Below are 27,713 nucleotides of genomic sequence, written 5' to 3'. Positions count from 1 at the left end.
ATGTAATAGCCACTCAGAAAAGAGTCTTAAGAGTCGGGAGTCTCAGTGGACAGCTATGTCGGGGCTCGGATGGGGAGCCCATCATAAACGTGAGGACCAAATTAGGGTCCCACTGGGTGATGAAAGGGGTAGGAGGGAACAAATGTTCCAGACCCTTAAAGAAACGTGCCACTGCAGGTGAAATAAAAAATGAGGGCTGATCCTGCAACTATAAAAGAAAAGAAAAAAAAAGCAGAGATGGCTGAAAGATAACCTTTAACAGTGGTCAATGAAAAATCTTGCTGGGCTAGCAACAGCACATACAATAACTCCTACAAAGGGGCAGAAAGTGGGTCAACATGAATGGAGGAGCAGTAAGTCACAAATCTGTCCCAATAGCAGGTGTCTAAGGGACAACTTCAAAGGCCTTCATCTGTCACTTCTCAATTGTCATGCATGAAGGTGGAGTGTGCGAGATTTGGGTGCAGGACCTTGCTCCACTGATGTGACTGGAGAACCTCCCAAAGAGGCAGTCTAATCGGAGAACAGGTGGTCATGATCATGAGTTCTGGATACAAAACTCCCCTTGCCAAGTCTAGAGCCACTAAGATGACTTGGGCCTGGTCAGTTTTGATCTGTTTGAGAATCCTGAGCAGCAGTGGTATCAGCACAAATGCACACAAGCCCTGGGTTCCAGTGTAACCAGAACGTGAGGAGCTTTGGAAACTTCAGCGCGCAGAAGTGATGACATTGGGCGTTCTCAGCAGTAGCGAATAGATCTGGACAAGGTTTTCCCCATTCTTAGAAGAGACCTTGCGCCACCTTGAAGTGTAGATGCCATTTGGATCCACAAGACATCGATGATTGAGTTTGCCTGCCTCAGCGTTCAGAGATCTCGCCAGGTACTACACAACCAGGAAGAAGTCCTGGCGCCTCAGCCAAGACTAGAGGCACAGGGACTCCTGGCACAGGATCCATGACTCCACTTCATCCTGTTTGTTGCAATACCACATGGCGGTGGTGTTTACTGTGAACACCTGAGGCAGCCTTCCCTTGATGGATGGGAGGAAGGCTTGCTAAGCAGATTTCTGTCAGCTCCAAGAGGTTGATCTGGAGCTGGATTCTGAGAGAGACCAGAGTCGAGGTTTTGGCGTTAGGACTTTCGATTCTGAGTCTCACCTTGAGGCAGATGACTGGTGGGCATGGGCCTTATGCTGTTTCGGCGCTGGGCAGGGTTTTAATTCCGCATACCATTACTCCGCAAGTCGAAACAACGACTTGCGGAAGGGGGAGAAGGTGTTTGATTTAAAATCCAACACCTTCCCTACTGTCCGCACAGACTGGAGTTGGAATAGTGAACTATACTATTCCAACATACGGCGCCCCCCCTTCGCAAGTCGTTGTTACAACTTCCGGGGTAATGATATGTGGAAATACACGGCGGTCGTTGTTACAACCGCGTGGTGATTCTCTGCGGGGAAAAAGACAGCCGGATAACAACACATTCATCTGGAAAGGAGGGCGGGCACAAGTAAATCTACAGCACTACAGGATATATACAGATGCCTATAGAGTAAGTCGCATTTTCCATTTGTAGCATGTGAGGCTGAAGATACACATGCTTAGTAGATTGTATAGCAGTATACCCTCTCAGCAGTGCTGGCTTGTGTGTGGATGATGATGTTGGAAATAATCTCAACAACATCTGGTCAACTAAGACCTGTTGGCTTGCTTAAGGCCCGCACAATAATTCTTGGTAAAGGTGTGTGTGTGTGCCTACCCAGGTGGCTGCCTTCCAGATATCCATTAATGGTACACTGCCTAAGAAAGTCATAGTGGCACCCTTCTTGTAGGTGGAGCTCGTAAGGAAAATGCTACTTACCAGTATGCATCTGTTCTTGGCATGTAGAGCTGCAGAATCCTACATTTTGCAATAGATCGCCACCTGGAGTTGGGCTCGGATGATTGCAGGTTGTTGTCTTCTTGGAAGAAGTCTTTTGTAGTCACGAGATAGGTGACTCCTCCCTTGGACAATACTGCGCATGGTTATCGACTCCATCCTCAGATTGTTTTTCGCCATGATGGGAAATGATGGAGTTAGTAGAAGTAAAAGAGAAAGGATGTCCATGCGTGTACATCTAAGTAAGATGAGTACTGGAACGGATACAAGGCAGGAGGGCATGTAGGATTCTGCAGCTCTACATGCCAAGAACAGATGCATACTGGTAAGTAGCATTTTCCGTTCAAGGCATATGAGCTGCAGATCCTACATTTTGCAACGATTGTACAGCAGTGTCTCCCCTAGCGGTGGCCGCTTGTATCCGTTGCAGCATACTGAAATAATGTTTTAAGAACAGCTTGGCCTACTGCAGCTTGCTGCTTGGCTTGCACATCAACACAATAGTGTTTAGTGAAGGTGTGTATTGTAGACCATGTGGCTGCCTTACATATGTCCTCTAATGGTATGTTTCCTAAGAAAGCCATAGACGCTCATAGTTTGCGAGTGGAGTGTGCTCTAGGAGGAACTGTTAGTGTACGTTTAGCCTTGTGATAGCATATTTGAATACACTTTACAATCCATCTGGCAATTCCTCCTTTAGAGATGGGATTGCCTTTGTGTGGGGGAGAGAAAGATACAAATAGTTGTTTTGTCTTTCTGAAGGATTTAGTCCTGTCTGTGTAATATAGTAGAGCTCTTCTAACATCTAAGGAGTGTAAAGCTCTTTCTGCAACAGAGTCTGGTTTTTGAAAAAACACTGGTAACTCTACTGACTGGTTTAGGTGAAAAGGAGTAATCACTTTTGGCAGGAATTTTGGATTGGGTCTAAGAACCACTTTGTTAGGATGTATTTGGAAAAAATGGTTCTTCTATTGTGAATGCTTGGATTTCACTGACTCTTCTGAGAGAGGTAATGGCAACAAGGAAAGCAGTTTTCCATGTTAGGAATTGCAGTTCACATTTATGTAACGGCTCAAAAGGGGGTCCCATGAGTCTTGTAAGGACTACATTTATGTTCCATACTGGAGCAGGTGGTAACCTGGATGGGATTATTCTTTTTAATCCTTCCATAAATGCTTTTATTGCAGGTACTCTAAAAAGAGATAGATGCTGTCTATTTTGTAAATACGCTGCAATTGCTGCCAGATGTAGGCGTATGGAAGAGTAAGCCAAATTGGACCTTTGTAAATGTAGAAGGTAGCAAATTATATTTTGGATGGAAGCATCCAAAGGATCAATGTGATTATTGTTACAATATATTGCAAATCGTTTCCACTTAGCAGCATAGCATGCTCTGGTAGTGGGTCTTCTAGCTTCTTTAATTATATTCATACAGTCTGTTGGTAAGTTTAAGTAACCAAACTCTAGGACTTCAGGAGCCAGATCGCCAAATTCAGTTGGTTTGGTTCTGGGTGCCTTATTTCTCCATGGTTCTGTGTAAACAGGGATGGCGTGAGCCGTAATTTCTGATGCGGAACCAATGAGAGATCTAGTAGCGTGGTGAACCACGGCTGACGTGCCCATGTGGGGGCCACTAGTATTAGTTTGAGGGACTGTTGTCTGAGCTTGCGTACTACTAGTGGAATGAGTGGGAGAGGCGGAAAAGCGTACGCAAATCTTCCTGACCAGTTCATCCATATTGCATTCCCCTCCGACCGTTGGTGTGGAAACCTGGTGGCGAAGGTTGGGCATTTTGAGTTCTTGTGGGTGGCAAACAGGTCTATTTAAGGATGCCCCCACATTTGGAAGAATGGTTGAAGTACTTGTGGGTGCAACTCCCATTCGTGAATCTGTTGTGATTTGCGACTTAACAGATCTGCTATCTGGTTGTGGATCCCTGGAAGGTGTTCTACTGTCAGATGTATGTTTTGAGGGATGGCCCATCTCCAAATGTTCTGTGCAAGTTGGGACAGTTGCAGAGAGTGTCCCCCCCTGTTTTTGTATATAATGCATGGCTGTCATATTGTCCGTCCGGACTAGTACATCTTTGTTTTGTATTTGTACTTGAAATGTTTTGAGTGCTAGGAAGATTGCTAGCAACTCCAAATGGTTGATGTGGAACTGTTTTTGTTGATTGTTCCATTGACCTTGTGTGGTATAATGCAGGAGATGGGCTCCCCATCCTGTGAGGGATGCATCTGTCGTGAGCACTATCTGTGGAACTGGATCTAGGAACGGCTGTCCCTTTGTCAAATTTTTGGTGTTCCACCACTGCAGAGAGCGATATGTACGGCTGTCTACCAACACCAGGTCTGTGAGCTGACCTTGAGCCTGGTTCCACTGTTGTGCTAGACATTCTTGTAGTGGGCGCATTTGCAGTCTTGCGTGGGGAACTATCAAGATGCAAGACGCCATCATGCCCATCAGTTTCATGAACACTCTGGCTTGGAGAGAGTGTTGGCATTGAAAAAGGGAGACTAAGTTCTGAATACTTTGAATCCTAGCTTGACTGGGATATGCTAGAGCTACCGATGTGTTTATAGTAGCTCCTAGATATTGATGAACGTGCAAAGGCTCTAGATGCGACTTGGTGTAGTTTATCGTAAACCCTAAGTTGTGCAGTGTTTGAATTGTTGTTTTTGTGTGTTGTGCACACTGGTTGTACGATCTTGCTTTTATGAGCCAGTCGTCTAAGTAGGGGAAGACATGTATTTGTTGTCTTCTGAGATGTGCTGCCACTACTGCTAAGCACTTTGTAAACACTTGTGGTGCTGTTGTAACCCCGAATAGAAGGACTTTGAACTGATAGTGTTGTCCTTGTATGACAAACCTTAAATACTTCCTGTGCGCAGGATGTATTGGAATGTGAAAGTAAGCGTCCTTTAGGTCTAGTGTGGACAGAAAATCTCCCTGTTGTAGTAATGGGAGTACCTGTTGTAAAGTGATCATGTGAAAATGATCTGATTGTATGTAGTGGTTGAGGGGCCTGAGGTCGAGAATTGGTCTTAAGGTCCCGTCCTTCTTTGGAATTAGAAAATACAGGGAGTAGATTCCTGTTCCTTGTTCTTCTAATGGAACTACTTGAATAGCATCTTTTTCTAGAAATGCTAGAACTTCCTGTTGAAGCAGAGTTATGTGTTCTGCAGACATTGGACGCTGCCTGGGTGGTATGTTTGGGGGGGTTGCTGTGAGTTCTAGGCAGTAGCCATGTTGGATAATTTGTCTTACCCACCTGTCTGTTGTGATAGAGTTCCAGACAGGTAGGAACTGTGAAAGTCTGCCCCCCACAGGAGTGGAATGCTGTAGGGGAGGCAGAGGGAAGTCACTGTTTGGGAGTGGAAGAGGAGCGGTTGTTGTTATTACCTCTGCCTATTCCCTTGTTATTATTGCCTCTGTATCCTCCTCTAAAATATCCTCTATTAGAGGAGGTTTGCGCGTGTGTTTTAAAAGATGATGTTGTGTCTGCGCCGGTTTGCTTGGAGCCTCCTCTATAAGAGGAGTGGCGAAAAGAACCTCTAGTTTGGGTGGATTGTAATGCCCCCATAGACTTAGCGGTGTCTGTGTCCTTCTTCATCTTTTCTAATGTATTATCTACCTCCGGCCCGAACAATTCTTTCTGATTAAAGGGCTGGTTTAGGATGGTAGTTTGTACCTCTGGTTTAAAACCCGAAATGCGTAACCATGCGTGACGCCTGAGAATAACACTAGTGTTCACTGCTCTGGATGCTGTGTCAGCTACATCTAGTGCACATTTAATTGAGGCATTTGAAATTAATTTGCCTTCTTGTAAAAGTTCTGCTGCCAGATCCTTGTGTTGATCTGGTAGGTGTTTCATTAACTTTTCTAGTTGATCGTAATGAGCCCTGTTGTAGCGTGATAGTAAAGCCTGTGTGTTTGCTATGCGCCATGTATTTGTTGCTTGAGCAGCAATTCGTTTCCCTGACGCATCAATAATTTTGGACTCTTTGTCAGGCGGGGGGTGTCTCCAGAAGTCTGAGAATTAGCCCTCTTGCGTGCATTTGACACCACTAAGTAGTCTAATGGCAGATGACCCTTGATGTATACTGGATCAGCTGGTGCTGGCCTATACTTTTTCTCTATTCTAGGATTTAACACCCTACACCTTACTGGATCTTTAAAAATCTCTGGAGCATGTTTAATGACTCCTTTGATCATTGGTAATATTTGGGTAGACCTTTGTGACTGTTCGAAAGTGTCTAACAAGAAGTCCTCCTCAATGGCATCAGAGTGCATAGGAACCCCATGGTAAAGTGCAGCTCTGTTCAATAAATGATTAAAACCAATACTGTCCTCTGTAGGTGAAGGTTTTGTTGGGTAGTACTGAGGGTCAGGGATGTCTGGTGCGTTATTTGGTGCAAAATTATATGCATCATCATCCTTAGGGTATTCTGTGTTACCATCCTCATCTAAAGGGTATGTATGTGTCTCTGGAACATAATCCTCCCCACCCAAATCATACTCCTCATCAGTGTGGTGTGATGATGCAGGAGAGTGAATAGGAGAAGTTATAGGTTCTACATGTGGAGTAATAGGAGAGGAAGAAGGTGAAGGAGAGGAAGGGTGCATTGGAGAAGTTGCACAGTCCTTTTTGGCAGGAACCACAGGTGTAAGTGGTGTGTCTGCTGGTCTTTTCTTATGAGGGATTGCCTCCACATGTCCAGTTTTTGGATTAATATAGACCTTTTTCTGTCTAGGATCTGGTCTAAACAGTTCTTCCTCTTCTATAATCTTCTTCGGCGTCAATTTTTCGGAGCCGATAGAGGTTGTTTAGTGCTTTTTGCCTTATGAGGAGTAGTTGAGTCTTTTGCCAATGTTTTCGGTGCCGAAGGTTGTTTAGCCTTTTCTGGGGTCTTCGGTACCGATACTAGAGGTTTCGGCGTGGAGACAGGTTTTGCTGTTCCTGTGGCGCCGGAAACTGGCTCCCTCTCTTTGTTTTTTGAACCGGAAGGTTTCGGAGTTGAAGCTTTCGGGTTTGGTACAGGTTTTGGCTTCGGCACCGATGGTACGGGTGCCGGAGTGTCTTTGGGCGTCTAAGGGTGTTCTATCTTCCGTGCCGACGAGTCCTTCGGTGTCAAAGGATTTTTTGCTGCCAATGGAGGAGGTGTGACTGGCACATGGTGTTTCTTCGGTGTCGAGGCACCGGAAGGTGTACTATCTTTCCTCGGAGCCGGGCCCGAAGGCGGGGCGCTAGAGGGTAAGCGTCGGTCTCGACTGGGCCCCATGGGCGGAGTGCTGACCGTTGCCTTCTGTTTGGGTACTGTCTGTCGTGCAGGGGCAGATGTACTCACGGGTTGTCGAGATGGGATCGAATCATCCGAATCCTCTGCTCCTGATATTATCTGGAGATCAGGCGAGTCTCCTCTGCGCCGAGTGGAGCCTCGTCCTCGGAGATATCTTGGATTGGATATTCGTCCTCGGAGACGTCTTCTTCGACGATCTCCTCTTCAAAGATGGCCTCCGATGCTGGTGCTGATCTCCTCATTTCGTGTCGACGGGCCCTCCGATCCCGAATGGTCTTTTTCGATCGGTAGGAGGCACAGGCTGTGCAGGTCGACTCGTCGTGTTCTGGCGAGAGACAGAGGTTACAAACCTCGTGATGGTCGCTATGAGGGAATTTTGCTCGACATACCAGGCATCTCTTGAATGGAGTTCTTTCCATGAGGTGTAGGCCGCATGGCGCCGATGGGCCCAACAGCCCGCGTCGACGCACCGGAATGTAGCTGGTGATGTCGAAAGTCTATTCGATGTCGAAAGAAGTTTGTTTGAAGTTTCTCGCTTCCAAAAAATCAGAAAAAGTAGTTTTCTAGCCGGAGCGGAAAACTTTCATCCGAACCCAGTGGCGGAAAAAAACAATCTGAGGATGGAGTCGATGACCATGCGCAGTATTGTCCAAGGGAGGAGTCACCTATCTCGTGACTACAAAAGACTTCTTCCAAGAAGACAACAACCTGCAATCATCCGAGCCCAACACCAGGTGGCGATCTATTGAAAAATGTAGGATCTGCAGCTCATATGCCTCGAACATACATTTTAATTTGAACTAGTGCCCCTGTACACTGTCAGGGACCTGGCCAAAGAAGGCATGAAAGAGCTTAAATTGAATCATGAATAATAGTAAGGATCGGTGTGGATAAAAAAAAATCAATGAAGAAAGCCTCCATCTCTCACCCAAAAGTGATATACTAAATATCCAGGCAGTAACATAGACCTGAGGAAATCACTCAATACGGCAAACCAAAAGGATACCAGGCCAGTGATTATTAAAAGTAGAACCCAAAGTCAGTGTCGTCCAAGAGTATCGCTCCCATTCGAGAGTCCAACAAGTTATAACCTATAAAACGAACGGTGGAAACTCACCACACGTGCCCACTGTGATAAGTATACATTTTAATTTTCAATTGTCTCTGTTCTTTTATGTATAAAAGTATATTTGTTGATTTGTAAATACAAAGATTATATTCTGTTTTTTATAGGTTTCCTTGGTTTACCCCAGTCCTGATGAGGCCCTAATTAATCGGGCCGAAACGCGCCGAAATACATTTTGGAGAAGCCCCAAAGAATTAAAATTATTTGTGAAAAAGAATGGTTTAGCACAACCTAAAAAGTGAAGAGGGTTCAGGAACTTTCCCTCTTGTGTGTATGTAGATGGGCTATCTTCATTAACCCCTTCGCCCTGGGGCTAATTCCCCCACGGGGGAGGGGGGCCGCGCGCGACACCGCGGTGCTCGTTACGAGCTGAGCTCGTCATGCTGCACAGCGGAGCTGTGCTCATGACGAGCTGAGCTCATCATGACTCCGCCTACTCCTGTGGAACGCCCGCACAGGAGGGGTATTAGCCCCGTGTGGGCGGTCAGCGGCAGTTATGACGAGCTCAGCTTGTCATGAGCACAGCTCCACTGTGCCTAATGATGAGCTGAGATCGTAATAAGCGCCGAATGAGTTAATTTGGATTGCAAAAGATATTTATTGTGCTTCAAAAAATGGTATTTTGCATCCACAATAATAGTTAGGGTAAATAGGAACTGTATATATATATATATGTGTACAGATGTATTTGTGATAGTTTATTGCTTTTTGTGTTTTGAGTTTCTTGTATATTGAATTGTGTGTATATATATATATATATATATATTACCTACTGGCGGTCGCCAGTAGGTATATATAGTTAGGATTTTTTCTCTATGGGATTTTTGAAAATTCTATGTCTAATAACTTTGGCGTTTGTGGACGGAATTGGCTGAAATTTTCAGGAAAATGGCACATTTTGTTTCTGAGCAGCCCTTGAAAATTTGGGGGGGGGGTTCGTCAAGGGGGGGCCGAGAAAAAAGGGGGGTCCCAAAACGTGTTTTTAACATTGAGTTTTCCATAGGGCGGTTGGCCTCACTTTTAGCCCGAACGGCTGAATGGATTTGCACGAAACTTGGCAAAATTGTAGGGACTGGTAGCCCGATGTGCCTTTTGTAGGTCTCAATATATGTGCTTCAGTGGATTTTGAGAAATTAACGTTCAAAAAAAGATATATATCTGTAACAGCGGACCGGGCAGCGCTCCAGTTCGCGTACTTTTCGCGCAACTGAGCTTTGTGAAGCGAAGCTGATTGGTTCTCCGGCGTCTGTAAACATTCCAAACAGTCCGTAGCAGCCGCCATCTTGTCTCTCGGTAGGATCGAGAGACAAGAGGAGGCCAAAGCGAAGGGGCAAATGACCATAAGGGGGCATAGTAGATCCTCGCTGACCCCCTAGGTTTGATGTGGAGGTTTTAAAAGGGCCCCGCGGGGCAAATAAAAATAATAATAATAATAATCGAACGGCTGAATGGATTTGCACGAAACTTGGTAAAATATTAGGGACTGGTAGCCCGATGTGCCTTTGCTAGGTCTCAATATATGTGCTCCAGTGGATTTTGAGAAATTAACGTTCAAAAAAAGATATATATCTGTAACAGCGCTCCGCTTCGCGTAACGGAGGTTTGCGAAGCGGATTGGTTCTCCGGCGTTTGTAAACATTCCAAACAGTCCGTAGCCGCCGCCATCTTGTCTCTCGGTAGGATCGAGAGACAAGAGGAGGCCAAAGCGAAGGGGCAAATGACCATAAGGGGGCATAGTAGATCCTCCTTGACCTCTTAGGTTTGATGTGGAGGTTTTAAAAGGGCCCCGCGAGGCAAAAAAAATAAAATAATAATAATCGAACGGCTGAATGGATTTGCACGAAACTTGGCAAAATTGTAGGGACTGGTAGTCCGATGTGCCTTTGCTAGGTCTCAATATATGTGCTCCAGTGGATTTTGAGAAATTAACGTTCAAAAAAAGATATATATCTGTAACAGCGCTCCGCTTCGAGGAGATAAAATTATATCTGTATTACCTAGCTGTTGCTAACACCAGTTAGCGACGGCTAGTAGGAGATAGCGACCATCTTGGGCCCCACTTAGCATGTGAGTGATATTTATCACTAATGACATGCAAAGTGGGCATGCCAAGATGTTAGCGACTGGAAACAGTCGCTAACATCGCTATCTCCTATTATCAACTTTTGGAAATATTCGCGATAAGCGCGAATATCTCCAAAAGCTAGCACCTGCCCTGAGCAGTTCTAAGGCATGTTATCCAATGGGAGGTGGATAACATGGCTAAGAGCATTAGCTCGGTAATGCATGAATATCGCTGAGTTTTCAGCGATATTAATGCATTGCGGTCGTTTTTTATCGTATTTGCGATAAACCTTGATAATAGCAAGGTTTATCTGCGATAATTTCTGACGATGCTTAGCGGTAAAAAAATCGTTGCTAAGCATCGTTAGGGATAAATATCGCTTAACTTTGGTAATATGCCCCAACGTCTGTTAACGTTCGATTCGAAGGAAATCAGGAAGTGTTGAAAAACATTGTCTGCGCCATCTTGCCTTTTTTCAAATGCCACACTTTTGTCGTGCACGGCAGTCATTTTAGATGCCTTGACCAGACCCACTCTGTGCACGCTGTCGATCCTTAGCATGACTCCCCACCCTCGCAAGCATCTCCCCCAGGCAGTGGTCACCCCCGCTCTCTGTCTTATGCATGGGTAATAAACCACCCCCCATCTGCGCTGCTCTTCCCTGAGAATCACACCCTGTGCCCGCCCGACACCTCCCTTTCGCCCTATTCACTACCGCACCCTCTGACACTCCTTTTCCTCTGTGTCCGATTGTCCAGGCCGGTCCTAGGGTATCAGCTAGCCCTGCAGATGTAGTTTATGGCCCCAGCTGTAAAGAATCACCCCTCTTCAAAGGAGTTATAGTAGATCAAGGCCCACACTCGATGAGATCCGTCACAGCAGACGCGTTCCTATTATCTGAAAACCATCCTGTATTGTGATTGGGGAGGGGACCGAGCCTGAAGCGGAAGATTCCAGGGATGACTCTTTGTACATCAAAGTTTTTACAATTATGTGTCACATTAAAAATATATAGCACTCCAATAAAGTAGTAAGATTATAAAACTTTAATAACTTATAAATATATACAAGAAAACAAAAACAGTAATAACATATAAACATTTTTAGGGAAAAACAACGAAGTAGCGGTCGGCTGTGCGAATAGTCCCAACGCAGCACAACGTCCAGATTTCTGGCGTGGGGCGTCGCGGGGGGTGGGTCATCAGTAGCAAACTGTTGTGCGAATAGTTCCAAGGCAGCAGAACGATGGCACCAAGGTGATGTCCAGTAAGTTGCCGCACTGGTTTTGGTATCCTACAATGCTGCTCCGAATAACGGCGTGGGGCGCCCCGGGGGAGGCGGCGTGAACGGGCCTCTCCAGGTGGAGTGTCATCTGTTGTAGTGGGGCGCCCCTTTACCGTTTCAGTTGCCATTCCGTCCGTTTTTGGTCCACTGTGTCAAAAGCCGCAATTCAGCTGAGTTGCGCCCACTCTTGCGGTGCAGCGATAGGCGGCTGTCACAGGACTCTCAAAATGGCGGCAGGCTCTTTCCTTTTTGGGCCTGGTCCACTGAAATGGCCCTGGGACACCTTGGAAATCGGACGCTTGTCTGCTAGGTCTTGGACCCCATTCTCGAAAGCGTCCCCTCCGCCTTGAGGATTTATCAAAAGTTTTGGGGGCCCCCGACTCCTGTAGGCTTCTGGTGGGGAGCGGTTGCCATGATTGCTCGCGGAATGACCACGACGGAGCTACGAGATGGTGGTGCTCTCATGCTGAAGCCAGCTTCAGTCTGAAACATCCAGAAACAAGGTGGGGCTTTCATCGTTTGGGAAAAAAAAAAAGTTTTCATCCAATGAAAAGTGTTGTTTTTAGGTCATATGATCAAGCCTTCCATCATTAGGAAACCAAAAGTAAAATGAACCAATGAAAAGTTTTATAAACAAGTCACATGACCTGTTATGCGGCATAGGGTATAAAATGCGGAGAAAATACGTTGGCACGTGAGGCGGCGTCAGTAGCGGACCGATGTGCGAATAGGCCGAAGGCAATACAACGCGCCAAGATCCGGATGGCACCGAGGTGGTGTCCAGCAAGTTGCAGCACTGGTGTGGCCATCCTACAATGCTGAAAGTCGGCGTGGGGCGCCCCGTTGGCCTGTGAGTTTGCGTCAGTAGCGGACCGATGTGCGAATAGGCCGAAGGCAGCACAACGCGCCAAGATCCGGATGGCACCGAGGTGGTGTCTAGTAAGTTGCCGCACTGGTGTGGCCATCCTACAATGTTGAAAGTCGGCGTGGGGCGCCCTGTTGGCCTGTGAGATGGTGTCAGTAGCGGACTGATGTGCGAATGGGGCCAAAGGCAGCGCAACAATATTTTCTGACTGACACCACAAGGCGCTGAGATGCCAAGATCCGGATGGCACCGAGGTGATGTCTAGCAAGTTGCTGTACTGGTGTGGTCATCCTACAATGCTGAAAGTCGGCGTGGGGCGCCCCATTAGCCTGTGAGATGGCGTCAGTAGCGGACCGATGTGCGAATAGGCCGAAGGCAGCACAACGCGCCAAGATCCGGATGTCACCGTGGTGGTTTCATAGTTGAGAGGCACTTCATCTGCAGTGGGGCGCCGAGATCCGGATGGCACCGAGGTGATGTCTAGCAAGTTGCTGTACTGGTGTGGTCATCCTACAATGCTGAAAGTCGGCGTGGGGCGCCCCATTAGCCTGTGAGATGGCGTCAGTAGCGGACCGATGTGCGAATGGGGCCAAAGGCAGCGCAACAATATTTTCTGAAGAGAAGACACCAAAAGGCGCTGAGATTCCAAGATCCAGATGGCACCGAGGTGGTGTCTAGTAAGGTGCACTGGTGTGGCCATCCTACAATGCTGAAAGTCGGCGTGGGGCGCCTCATTAGCCTGTGAGATGGCGTCAGTAGCGGACCGATGTGCGAATGGGGCCAAAGGCAGCGCAACAATATTTTCTGAAGAGAAGACACCAAAAGGCGCTGAGATTCCAAGATCCGGATGGCACCGAGGTGGTGTCTAGCAAGCTATGCAGTTGAGTTGTGTGCGCACTTGCGGCGAATAGGTCGAAGGCAGCATAACAATGTTTTCTGAATAGAAGACACCACAAGGCGTTGAGATTCGGTTACCACCGAGGTGATGTCTAGCAAGTTGCCGCACTGGTGTGGCCATCCTACAATACTGCTCCGAATAACGGCGTGGGGTGCCCGAAGGGGGGGGGGGGGGGGGGGGGGGGGAGGCGGCGTGAACGGGCCTTCCTAGGTGGAGGCTCGTCTGCTGTAGTGGGGCGCCCCTTTACCGTTTCAGTTGCCATTCAGCTGAGTTTCGGCTGCTCTTGATGCTACAGCGACAGGCGGCTGCAACAGGACTCTCAAAATGGCGGCCTGTTCTTTGGATTTGGGCCTGGTCCACTAAAATGACCCTGGGACACCTTAGAACTCGGACGCTCGATTTTTTTTTCCTTTCCTGTACATGCAAAAAAAGGTAAATGCCCAGTACGTTACACGCTTCATCTGCCACGATGAACTCTCCAGAGGAACCGAAAAAAAATATAGTTATGGTAACTATACCATGCATCGTCATATGGAGAGGTGGCACCAATTAATTATAGTGCTGCATAAAAGAGAGATTTGGAGGAGAACCCCTGACCTGCTAGTACATTCATCAAAGAAGTGGCACTGACAGCATCAGAGGCAAGGGAAACGGTCCCAAATATTTAGAAGAACTTTGGAAAGATTAAAATGACATGTTTAGATTGTGGCAAATTAATTTCATGTGGACAGATGAGTGTTACTCTAATAAATACAGCATATGAACATCATCATAGTCGATGGTTGGTAGAGATATTTTGACTATATCCTGGACCTGCCCGTCCTCGCCCAAAATGGCGCCGGAATAAATGGGACTCGTAACTCCTTGTTGTGTACTGGTTGCAGAACCTTGAAATCACGAGATACGTATGCAGTTTTGAAGCACATGGCGGGCGGGGACGAGAATTGATTGAATATTTCGACATCCCTATTGATATTAAGTTCTGATGTGTTATTGATTACTGTACTATTGAAAGTTCGAATTAACGTCACCCATGGTACTTGCCCGCAAATGTATATCTAGATAATTTTATTGTAACTGGCCCTGTCGTATTTTAATTATAAAATGTACGTCCACCGATTCCGTAACTGTTAGACACCTTAGTTCTTGCAACCTAATGGCCCGCCCGTTACGTTCCTCTACAGTGTAAATGTCTACTCATCATATACGATTACAGTTTGCTCCGTGGCCGGCCCACGTGGTTATAGGCTCGTATTTGTATAATGAAATTTTCACAATAAAGGTTTTTAAAAGAAAACATGGTAGTAGTATATACATTGGTAAAGTTTTTAATAATAGTCACTGTTTTAGAATCAGTAAAAGGCAAGTGAAATAAAGCAGACCAATTACATGAAGGGTAAAAGGTATAATTCGAAGGAACGCAGTAAAGATAAATGGTCAAGGGCTGTTGTGTTTTCTACTCCTGCAACATAAAGTGATCGATAAGAATCTCATATTCAGGCGTATCGGCGACTAAGACAGCAGGTCGACCCTCTTTTGCTCAACGGCTCCGTCATGGGACGAAGAAACGCTCTTTTTCTCGAAAAAAGAATATATTTTACTTGCAGGTCAGTTGTAAATTTTCCGGGAAAGTACATTAGCCTGGAACATTATAACATATATTTAAGAAAAAATAATGTTCGGAAGTAATAAAAAGCGTAATTTTTAGGTCATATGACCAAGCCTTTCATCATTAGAATAAGAAAAGTAAAATGAACCAATGAAAAGTTTTATTAACAAGTCACATGACTTGTTATGCTTACGTTACGCGCTGCGCGCCCCGGATGACTTCCGGATGCGCTAACGCGGCGCGTCATATGACGCATTACGCGACAACGCAGGTCCAGAATATAGTCAAAATGTCTCCACCAACCAGCGGTTGGAACACAACCCCTTTCAGCAGGCTAAATAGTTCTGTTAAATGACAACAGAAGGGACAGGCAACAAGAACCATCAGTCAAAGAGGGGAGGGCTAGTTCTTCTCTACCGGGTTACATTGGGGCGCTACCGGAACTGATCGAATTGGTAGTCTACAGTGTTTCTGGATATTCAGACTGAAGCTGGGGTTAGCATGAGAGCAGCACCATTTCGTAGCTCCGTCGTGGCCATTCCACAACCAATCATGGCAGCCGCTCTTTATCGTTATTTTGGGCGGGGTGGGTGGCGGAGCCAAGCTGTTTTGCAGCCATCATTGTGTGGAGTTCAGTTCATCTCACTAGTTTTGTATTTGTCATGAGGGGTTGTTCCTAATGTTTCTATTTTAGCGAGGTCAAAAAGAGATCCCATTAGTGGCCTACTGATTTTGCTCGATTCCTTTTCTTTTTTTTTTTACACGATTTTTCGTTATCTGCGAAGACTAAACAGAGTATTGCGACTCTGTGTTTGTTTGTAAATAGAGAATGAACCAAAGAGAACCAATTCTAAAACAGTAAATACTTGGATAACAATCAATCAAATGGAGAGAGAAGCAGGCACGACGTATTACAACGGGGGCAAAGGCCTGCGTTAACTACCCTTCACTATGTGCAAAGAGAGAGTACTCCTAATAGAAATGAGGGGGGGGGGGCACCATTCAAAGCAGATCAGTGTGCATAAACACGAAAATGTTTTCACTTACCACGTACTTGACATTCGACAGCTTATGATATTTGCTATTAAAAAACCATTGAAATTCACTGAAAAAACCATAGGTTATAGACCATATATAGTTAGGAATTAGCATTTACAAAACCTTGAAAATTCACTGAAAAAACCATAGGTTATAGACCATATATAGTTAGGAATTAGCATTTAAAAAACCTTATTTTACTCACACAAAACCATTGAAATTCCATATATAGTTAGTTGCACTAACTATATATCGCGCACCCGCAATCCACTGCTGATGATGTCACATATTACATCATTCATGACATGGTCAGTGACATCACTGATGACATCACTGATGACATCACGGATGACATCACGGATGACATCACGGATGACATCAATGACCACATCACTGATGATATCATTCATGTGACAATACAATGCATCTCCTCACATTTTAATATAACCTCTGTTACACTCAGTGTTAAATACAGAGTATAATTTTTGAAACAATTGACACACCAATACTAGTTACTACATACGCACTCACTGATTCCTACGTCTACACACACATTCACTCATTCACCCATACAATCATTCATACATACAATCAATCATCTTTACAACACTATCATATGCACTCATACACCTATACAGACACTCACACTCTGCCACTCATCCATGGAGTTACTCACACACCTAGTCAGTCCTGTAAAGAATCAATCACACTTCCATTTTCTAATCTATACAGTTAAACATAGAGCACCTTACGTTTTCAACCATATACTAACACATACTTAGTCTCTTATACAATCATTGATACAAGTACACATTGATCTGCACAGAGTCACACACCTCCCAGCCAGCCACACACACACTCAGTCTCCCATGCAAATACTTGGGCAATCAATCAATAACCCATATAGTTACTCATATAGCTACTGATCAACACATGCAGCAGTTTACAGAACAACAGACATAATGATGCACAAATTAAGACAGTTTAGTCACTAACCCATGCACTCAGTGAGAGACATTTAATCACTCACTCATACATTCAGTCATGCACCTACTAAATCCTTCGTCCAGACACTTATACTTCCACTCATTCTTCAATATGTAAGACATATTTTAACTTTACAGAAACACACAGTCACTGGATGATGTCATCAGTGATGTCATCCGTGATGTCATTTGAGATGTCATCAGTGATGTCACTGACCATGTCATGAATGATGTAATATGTGACATCATCAGCAGTGGATTGCGGGTGCGCGATATATAGTTAGTGCAACTAACTATATATGGAATTTCAATGGTTTTGTGTGAGTAAAATGAGGTTTTTTAAATGCTAATTCCTAACTATATATGGTCTATAACCTATGGTTTTTTCAGTGAATATATATATATATATATATACATATACATATACATACATATACATATACATATATATATATATATAATTTATCATATACTGATAATTCCCAAAAAATATTTGGATATAAATATAAAAACAACTTTGGGCTACATACTGGTACTTGCTTTTTGGTATGTATAAAGGAATCTTGTTGGATATATATTCCAGGTGAAGGATTCATCCAAGTGTCCTTCCGACAAAAAAAGGTTTCCAGATCTATTCCGCTGCATCATTTTTTCTTTGTCCGGAGTTCTGGGCTTGAGGCCAGACTCCCTTTGGAGCAGTGCTTTGCATCAACGAGGGGTCTTTGGGTCTTCTGAAGGGCCTGGATTTGTCCTGAGAAGCAGACATACTCATAACCTTGAGCATGGACTTCATTGGTGGTGTGGTCAACAATAGGCAGATCTTCAGTGCTTAATCTGTTAAATAAAAAACTAAAAAGTGCCAGGTCTCTTGTCAGGAGGCCACTGCAGCTTTCCCCATACATTGCGTCTGCCATGCTGCCAACGATAGTAACAACCTAACTAATAACCATCACACTCCTACAAGTGTGAAAATTCGGACTATTCCAGGCCCCGAAGCTGTATGAATGGCTTGGGAATAGTAATTTTTAATGTATATTGAATTAATAATTGACTTTTGTTGTGGTCATTTCAGACAGTGCCACCTTGTGGCAGACTGTCAGAAGCGCTGGTGTTGACAATTAAGTGCTGGTGCCGAGCACTAAAAACCACTGGCTCAGATTAAGCACTGCATATATTACACACTTCATGGTGGTCCACCCACGGATATTTGATGCAGCAGCAAGGGCAATTCTGAAATGGTGTGTGTTCTATCACAAGTGCAGCATTCTCAGGCGATGGTTGGTCAGGAACAGTGCTGGGTCCCCGAAGATTTTGGTGACAACTGTGTTCTCTAAGGTGTTGAAGACTGTGTGTTGGAACACAGGTAGTGACTGAGCCCTAAGCAGCCCAATGCGGTAGGATAGAAAACCACAGAAGGGGCCGACAAAACATCAAGATCCACAACAACCTCGGATCCCATTTGGTGAACGAACAAACCAGATGGCAGTGAAAAAACAATCTAAGATGGAGTCAGTGCCATGCTCTATACACACCTAGAGGATTAGTCAGTAATATATCGTGACTCGAGATATTTCCAAGAAAAACAACCTGCAAACGTCCAAACCCTTAACTAGATGTCAGGAAGATGCTAAGTGTATGTATACATTCATACAAAATACAAACAATGTTTATTATTGTATGATTGCTCTTTTCTTAGCTTAAAAACAACATACCTGAGGGGTAGCTCCAGTAAGTGCTTGCAGCATCTGCTGAACGAACTGCTGATGCTCAGGCTCGGTTACGCATGTTGATGGAGTGGTACTTTCAGTAGGTACAGGGGCGGGTGCGGCGGGCCCTGGAGGAACACCAGTGCCTGCCATGCCGCCCAAACCTGGTGCTACACTGTAAAGACGAAAAGGTTGTTAGCAACAAATGTAGAAAGAGCCAAAAAATAAACAGCACCCTTTCATAGATTCTTAACAATTTTCTTTTGATTACAGATTTCTAAATTGACTGTCAACTTTATGATTTTGCACTATTTGCATCTGTCCTAGAAAAACTGACCTAGACCTGCCATTGTTCTCAAAGAATGATATGAAGTAATAGCAAAACTACTAGGGACCATTCCTCACCTGCGTGGGATCTCCTAATACGAAGGAAAAACCGCCAGTCAGTTTAAGGTTCAAACATGTGAAAAGGATACTGCATGAAAGCTGAACTGACCACTGACATTGAATAGCAGTCCAGACGATAAGTTACCCAGCTAAGCAAGCACAAAACATATCCTAAGAATTTTTGCACACAAAGACTGATTGAAAAACAAAAAATGTAAGTAACTCAGTATGAAAACCAACTTTATAGTCCCTAAAACTGATCCATGGCCTTGTAATTTTAATTGTGGTTATATTCCTTACAATACACTGTCAACACGTTTTCTTATTTAAGCCCGCCAATAGTTGGACACATCTTTATTCCAGCAATATGAAACAAGGGGCAGTAAGTAATTATGATTGTTTCATTTAAAGATTCTTACCCTGGTATAAGCGTTGGTGCTTCTGTTGCTAATGTCTGCAGACCTTGCTGAATCTGTAGCAAAGCTTGCATTGCGCGAGGATTCGACATAGCAGATAATGTGTCTGGACTCTGCATCTAGAAAAAATATAATTGACAAAATCTGTGGATGAAGTAAACTGGAAAGTGGGATAAGACTGTAGTCTACATAGTGCATCTGTAATTAAAAAGCAATTGAACGCCAAAAAGTTCACTGCAGAGGAGACATCTATTGTCAGGCTAGCTTTTTGGTGTTTTATATAAGACAAGGCGCTTTCCTACCACATTGAAGGGCGTCTGTGGTTAACGCTAAATAGTTATATAGCTCTAAAATGAGCTCAAAGTTTAAACACTACAGAGAAGACTCATTTCTCAATAGGCCAGAAAAAAGAGCAGCTTCCATATGAGACTAGGAGTACAAGACTAACAACCAGTGTCTGTCCCTGGATTTAAAGTCAGATTCTCTATCATTATATGGGCAACAAGCAATGTGTATGAAGAAAACGTTACTTAACCCGTACGCATCTATTAGTAGCCTTTAGTGCTGCAGAGTCAAATGCTCTGCATAATCCTGTCATATAATGTGGGGCTTGGACATCGAAAGTTGCTTTTGTTCGAAAAAGTGTTTTTGAGTCACGAGGAAGTCTGCGAGTCACGAGGAAGTCTGCAAGTCCCTCTCAGTTAGCCATGTGCATGGGGGAAACTATTGTTAGATTGTATTTTTGCATAGCGGGTGAGCATAAGTATAAAGTGGTGATCAGTTAGAATATGGTGACTACACCATAATATATGAATTACAAATTCTAATGTTAAAGGGGTCTAAACAAGATGCTAAATCTAGGGAGGTGGGTGGGTGAATGTGAATCTACAGCACTACAGGCTAAGAACAGATGCTTACATGGTAAGTAGCATGTTCCGTTCGTAGCATGCATGGCTGTAGATGCACAGGTCTGCTCAGAGTGTAAAGCAGTAAGTGGTGGTTAATCAGTATGTGGCACAGATATCTGAAGCCGTTCTTAGTACTGTTTGGCCAACTTTAGACTGCTGACAGACGAGAATATCCACAAAGTAATGCTTTAAGTACCAAGTTTGGATATATGTAATGATCTATCTAACTGTGCCAGCTTTTGATATTGGCTGACCTTTATGAGGTCTAGCAAAGGCAACAAAGAGCTATTGAGATTTATGAAAAGATTTAGCTCCATCAATGTAGCACACTAGAGCCTTTTGAAGCATCTAGGGTATGAAGGGCTATTTCTGCTACTGAAGATGAGTAAGGGGAAAAGCCTGGCATCTCAAGTGTTTGGTTGAGACAGCAGCAGAGACCACCTTGGGCAGAAATTTAGGGTAAATTCCAAGAACAACCCTATCTGCATGAACCTGGATAAAAGGATGTTGTAAGGTAAAAGGCTGTACTGCATCTATGTCTTGGCAAGGTAACAGCTATGAGGAAAGCTACTTTCTAGGAGAGGAATAACAAAGGAAAGGAATGTAGTGGTTTGAATGGAAGACCCATGAGTCTTGTAAGTACTGTGTTAAGGATCCAGAGTGGGGCAGGTGGGAAAACCATCTTAAGGCCTCACATAAATGCTTCAATATCTGCAATTCAAAACATGGAACAATGTTCTCGAATTTGCATACATGCAGAAAAAGCCCCATGGTGTAAGCGTACAGAAGCTAACCCCGATCTCCGGAGGTGAAGCAAATAATAAACATGGTCTTTAACAGTTGGTTGAAAGGGGTCCAAACATTTAGATACCTTTGTCCAGATTGCTGCAAGCTCTAGTTGTAGGTCTAAAAGCTTATTTTAGGATGTGCATACACTCCTATGGGAGATTTAGATCCAAACTCTAAGACCTTAGGTACCCAATTGCTAGATTGATTTGACTGGGGTTTTGTTGTCTGATCTTGTCCTGTTTCAGTGTGAGAAGGTCCGGCCTGTTGGGGAGCCTCTTGTAAGGTATAATAAACATCTCAAGGAGAGCTGAGGAACATGGTTGTCAGCCCCATATGAGAGCCACCAGGATGAGCGTGAGGAAAGTTTTCTGTGGTGTTCTATCCCCCTAACAGAAGGAGTGAGAGAGGAGTAGGAACGTAGGCAAATAACCGTGACCAGTTCATCCATCGAGAATTGTCCATAGACTGTTGGAAACTGGAGGCAAAGATTTGGCATTTTGCATTTTCATGAGTGACAAATAGATCTATTTGAAGGAAACCCCAATGTGGGGAGTAGGACAGGTGGGTGGAGTTCCTACTCATGGGCTTGTTGATGCGTCAGGCTGAGTAGGTTAGCAAAGTTGAGGTCTATTCATGGGAGTTACTTTGCTAGGAGGTCGATTTGATGCTGATTCTCCCAATGCCAATTCTTCTGCGCCAGTGGTGATAGCTGGTGTGAGTGGGTACCGCCCTGTTTCTGCAGTTAATACATGGAAGTCATGTTGAATGTCTTTTCCAGCACTACCTTGCCCTGAATGTTCTGATAGAAAGCTTTGAGGGTTAGATGAAATGGATAAGTTACTTACCTGTAATCCTAGTTCTCTTCCAGGGGTATCCTCATCAAAGTCATAAGCACTGAATATTCCCGCCCATGTGCGGGACCCTGGAAACAATATAAAAATATATATGTAAAAAACACATATATCTCGCTCCACATATATGTATGTACATATATCATTTTTCTCACACCAATGCAGCTCCACAACTGAGGCTAAAACAATGTAAACACATATACTTGCACTGCAATTAGTAAGGAAACAAAAAACACATTAGGTCAAATAACCCTTGAACTTTGTGTTTTAATGAGTAAAACCACTCATAAATCCTGAAAATTGCTTATAAATAGACATTGTTAGCCCTCAGGCTGCATTGTAAAACAATAGCATAGAAAATGAAACCATTTTCAACAAAAAACTGGCACCGTGCCTTTAAGGCAGCCATGACCCCAGGCTTCCCATCATGCCTTAGGGGTGACAGTTAGGTCAGTTGTTCTTTGCATAACCCTGAAGACAGGGCTCAACCACAAGATTGTAATAGTACCAAATCTCATTGACCTGGGGAGGCGGGTGGGTTGCTTATGACTTTGATGAGGATACCCCTGGAAGAGAACTAGGATTACAGGTAAGTAACTTATCCTTCTCTTCCAGGGGATCCTCATCAATAGTCATAATCACTGAATAGAATAGCAAGCCCATCAACCCCCTGCAGGTAAATGAGAAGTACATGACCCAACCAAGTCATAATAGCCGATAACTCAGCTGTTAAACAGATTCCTCTGGGCGGCCTGGCCCACCTGGGTATCTGCTCTCGTGTCCGAATCTAGACAGTAATGTCTGGTAAATGTATGGACAGACCTCCAGGTCGCCGCTTTACAAATTTCAGACATGGGCACATTATGCAGGTAAGCTGCCGTGGCAGCTCTACCTCTAGTGGAATGCGCTTTAGGGGTAAACCCCAGAGGTTTCTGCGCCAATTGGAAAGCAAGTTTGATACACGAAACGATCCACCTGGAAATGGAACGTTTCGATGCTGCATGACCAGTTCTGATCGATCCATAGTTAATAAATAATTGATCAGAATGTCGAATAGACTTGGACCTGTCCAGATAGAACTTTAAAACCCTTTTCAGGTCCAAAGAGTGTAAAGCCTTCTCAGCTGGAGTAGAGGGATTGGGAAAGAAAATGGGCAGAGAGATCGACTGATTAACATGAAAATCTGACACCACTTTCGGCAGGAAAGAAGGGTGCGTTCTGAGCACCACTCTATTCAAATGAAACACTGTATAAGGCTCTTTGGTACAGAGGGCCTGGATCTCGCTCACCCGACGGGCTGACGTAATCGCTACCAAAAAAGCCGCTTTCCAGGAAATATGCTGTAAAGTAGCTTTATGAATGGGCTCAAAAGGAGGGCCCATCAACTTTGATAGTACTAGGTTCAGCTCCCAGGAAGGAGAAGGAGGCCTTACAGGAGGGTACACCTTTAAGACCTTGCAGGAAATCTTTTACTGCTGGCAACTGGAAAAAAGAGGTTTGTGAAGGTGATCGCCTATAAGCAGTTATAGCGGCTAAATGCACCTTAATGGAGTTAAACTTCAAACCTGCTTTAGCCAGGTACAACAAGTATGGAAGAACTGCTTCTTCCTGACTCTTCACAGGATTGTGACCATTCAGCATGCACCACTTATAGAACCTCTTCCACTTGCATGTGTAAGAATGTCTTGTGGAAGGACGTCGTGCTTCTCTCAGAATGGACATGCAGTCTTGTGGCAGTCCTAGATGGCCGTACTGAATGACCTCAGGAGCCATGCTGCTAAGTTCAGTGACGGAAGGTTGGGATGGTGAATCCTCCCGTTCATCTTCGATAACAGGTCCTGCCTGCATGGAAGCCTCTTGTGAGGAGACACTGACAGGTGAAGTAGGTCCGTGTACCACCATTGCCTCGGCCAATCGGGGGCAATCAGGATCATTGTTGTGCACGAGTGGCTCAGCTTGCTCACCACCTTCGGGATCAGCGGAAGGGGTGGAAAGGCGTACACAAATTCCCCTGACCAGTCGATCAAAAGAGCATTCCCTCTCGTTCCTGGTCGATAGAACCTTGAGGCGAAGCTTGGGCATTTGCTGTTTACGTCGTCCGCGAAGAGATCTATGGAAGGACGACCCCAAGACTGGAAAATGTCTTCTAGCACTTCGTCGTTGAGAACCCAGTCTTCTCTGTCTTCGAAGTGCCGACTTAATGCGTCCGCCCTCACGTTCTGCTCTCCTGGGAGGTGGACTGCTTGAACAGACAACTTGCGAGCCAGAAGGCAATGCCAGATGCACTGAGCTTCTAGTGATAGAGTCCTTGAGCGGGTTCCTCCCTGCTTGTTCAAATAGTACATCGTGGTGGTGTTGTCCGTTTGTACTAGAACCTCTTCCTCCTGAAGTGAGGGAAGGAACGCTTTGAGAGCCAGGTGGACTGCTCTCAATTCCAGCAAGTTGATGTGGTAGGTGCTTTCTTTGGACAACCCCAGACCCTGTACCTGAAGAGGCCCCATGTGCGCCCCCCAGCCTTGCAACGACGCGTCTGTGATGATCGTTTGTGTAGGAGGAGGTTGATGGAAGAGAACTCCTACTTGCATGTTCTGCTTCTTTGTCCACCACGGGATGGAAGATCGAGCTACCTCCGACAACGTGATCTGATCGTCCCAGCGATCTGATTGCTGGTCCCATTTGTCCTCCAGATCCTGCTGAAGAGGACGCATCCAAAGTCTGGCATTCGGTACTAAGAATATGCAGGAAGCCATCGACCCTAAGAGGGAGGCTATCTTTCGCACTTTCTGAGTCCTGTTGCGAAGAACTTGCTGGCACTTGAGCGCTATCGAAAACTGTCTCTCCTCCGAAGGAAACACTTTTCCTACCTCGGAGTCTAGCAGAGCTCCTAGGAAGTGAATCTTCTGAGTGGGTTGGGAGACAGACTTGCTGTAGTTGACATGCAGGCCTAGACGCTGACAAAGATCTATGCATGTCTGGAATTGATTCCTTACATTGTCTGGAGTTGGACCTTTCAACAGCCAATCGTCTAAGTATGGGTATACGAAGACTCCCCTGCGGCGTAGAGCTGCCGCCACCACTGCGACACACTTCGTGAACTCCCTGGGGGCCGCGTTCAACCCAAACGGAAGGACTTTGAACTGGTAGTGGGAGGTCCCCACCCGAAATCGACTGAATCTCCTGTCATCGAGCTGTATCGGGACATGAAAATACGCATCTTGAAGGTCCACCGAACACATCCAATCCCCCTTCCTGAGATGTGGATATATTTGGAGAAGCGCTAACATGCGAAACTTTTCTTTTCGTACATGTAGATTGAGTGTTCTCAAGTCCAGAGTAGGCCTGTATTCCGCCTTTTGGCCCTTTTTTCTGACCAGAAAATACCTCAAGTATACTCCTTTCCCCCTTTGAGCCACCGGCACCCTCTCGATGGCTGATTTCTTGAGGAGTGTCGCTACTTCTTTCTTTAACATTTGTAGCTGGTGGCTTGACGTTGTCATCGGAGGAACGGGTGGAGGTAGACGATGGAAACGAAGACAGTACCCATTCTGTAGCGTAGACAACACCCATTGGTCTTTCGTAATGGCCTGCCACTCTGTCCTGTGATGTGCAATGCTTCCCCACACTGGAGTGGACAACGGTGCTGGGGGAAGTGAAGACTCATTGCTTCTGCTGAGGCTTATTGAAGTTGTTGCCTTGGCGCTGATTTCCATTTCCTTTGGAATTGCGCTTGCCTTTATATTGCGATTTTTGTTGGCCTTGCTGGTTCTGGCCCTTCTGCCAGTGAGGGGTTTGAACCCTCTGCTTCGAAGAGCCCTTGTTGTCAGAACGGAACTTCTTCCGGAATTCCTTCTTCTTTTCAAGCCCCACAGCTTTAAGGGTGTCTAACTCCGTTTTCATCCGTTGCATCTCCTCATCAGCACTCGCCCCAAAGAGAGATGTGCCTGAAAAAGGAAGATTTAGTATTCTGGATTGAGCCTCGGGTTTCAATGCTGTAAGGCGTAACCATGAGGATCTCCTCGCTGTGATTCCATGCGCATAACCATGCGCAGCCAGCGTTGCTCCATCTGCCGCCGCTCCTATAATCTGATTGGAGACTTGACCGCCCTCCATCAGAATCTCCTCAAAGTCCTTTCTATCTTCCTGAGGAAGTTTATCAGAAAACCTCTGAAGCGAGTCCCATAGATCTCTATCATATCTTCTCAGAAGAGTTTACGCATTGGAGACCTTGAGGAAAGAAGCTGAGGTGTTACAAACTCTTCTCCCCCATGAGTCTTGTACCTTGCTGTCCGTATCCGGCGGTACCGTGGATGAGGAAGCCACCGCATTGGATTTTCTAGCCGCCGCAATGATTACTGAATCTGGCGGGGGATCGGACTTGAGGAACAGAGGATCCTCTTCAGGAGGACGATATTTCTTGAGAATCCTCGCTGGGACTGACTTCACCGTCGCCGGAGTCAGGAAGACTTCATTCACTGTATCCATTATACCCGGGACCAACGGCAATAAGGGTTTGGGTGCCGTTCTGTGCTGCAGGGTTTCGAAGAAGATCGTCGTCTTGATCTGCGGAGCTGTCATAGGCACTCCTAACTTCAGGGCTCCCCTGCCCAAGATGTCTTGGAACGATAAAATATCCTCAGTTGGGGATATTCTCGAGCGTGGACTGTTTGTTAGAGTCGGAGAGTAATTCCTGTGAGATCGGGTCCTTGATGAACTTGAAGAGCTATGAGTCCGCTTGGACCTAGATCTTCTTCTAGTTGAGCGCGTTCTAGAACGAGATCGCTCTCTGTGACTAGATCTTCTTTTACTTGAATGTCCTCTAGAACGAGACCGTTCTTTGCGGCGGGAGGCTTGATCTCGATACGCCCTCAACCGATCTGCCGTCTCCTTGTCCTTGGCCCAGTGGTGAAGAGGTGTATACCACCTTGGGGAAAGACAAACAGGAGGAGACTTTTGGGTGCGACCCCTCTCTGGCGAACGTGACCGTGGAGGAGGCTGATCCGCTTGATCCTGCTGCGACCTTGCAGGGGACTTTGACCTCTCCCTATCCGAATCGCTGACTTCCCCATCCGAGGATTTGCCACTTCGAGATGCCGAGGAGGATGAGGATAGGCTCACTAGAGACCGTCTAGAGGAAGACCTCGACCGACCTCTCTCTTCTGAGACCCTCTTTCTCTTGGCAGGAGGGTCCTGTAATGGAGATTGTTCCACCTTAGCAGCCGATGCTGATCCTGGGGAACCCAGTTGAGACCTTAGGACTTGAGACTGGTCCAATGGTTCACTCTCCATCTCCTGCATCACCTGCCCCAAAGGCGACCTCTCCTGCGATCTTGAAGGAGAGATGTTCACTGGCTGCGAATCGCCCCGCTCCCTGGATCTCAGCTGATCTGTCGACGGTGGCTGTTTCGACGCCGAGCAGGTAGACGCTCTCTCGACGTCGACCGTGATCTCCTCGACGCCGACCTCGAGTGTCGATGACTGTCCTTCGCCATAGAGCGTCTCGCCGTTGAAGGATGCCTGCTCGACGACGACGGAGGCTGCTTCGACGCCTATCGCCGATGTTCAGTCGGCGACGGAGGGTGCCTCGAGGTCGAATGCCGCTTGTCTGA

The 27,713-nt window shown here is 45.5% G+C and overlaps 1 protein-coding gene across 3 annotated transcripts in view; it reads right to left on the bottom strand.

Annotated features, from left to right (window-relative positions):
- The window catches only part of UBQLN1 (ubiquilin 1), a 440,323-nt gene that overhangs the window by 3,274 nt on the left and 409,336 nt on the right, over positions 1 to 27,713 (bottom strand). For all 3 annotated transcript variants that reach the window (XM_078675823.1, XM_078675826.1, XM_078675824.1), the window contains 2 exons: positions 19,563 to 19,678; positions 18,763 to 18,931 (listed from right to left, as the gene is read on the bottom strand). In XM_078675823.1, coding sequence (XP_078531949.1) covers positions 18,763 to 18,931; positions 19,563 to 19,678 — 285 coding nt within the window. The remainder of the gene's footprint in view (positions 1 to 18,762; positions 18,932 to 19,562; positions 19,679 to 27,713) is intronic.

Source organism: Lissotriton helveticus, chromosome 2_1, assembly GCF_964261635.1.
Source record: "Lissotriton helveticus chromosome 2_1, aLisHel1.1, whole genome shotgun sequence".
NCBI classification, from domain to species: Eukaryota; Metazoa; Chordata; class Amphibia; order Caudata; family Salamandridae; genus Lissotriton; species Lissotriton helveticus.
This window is presented reverse-complemented; position numbering and strand designations above follow the sequence as displayed.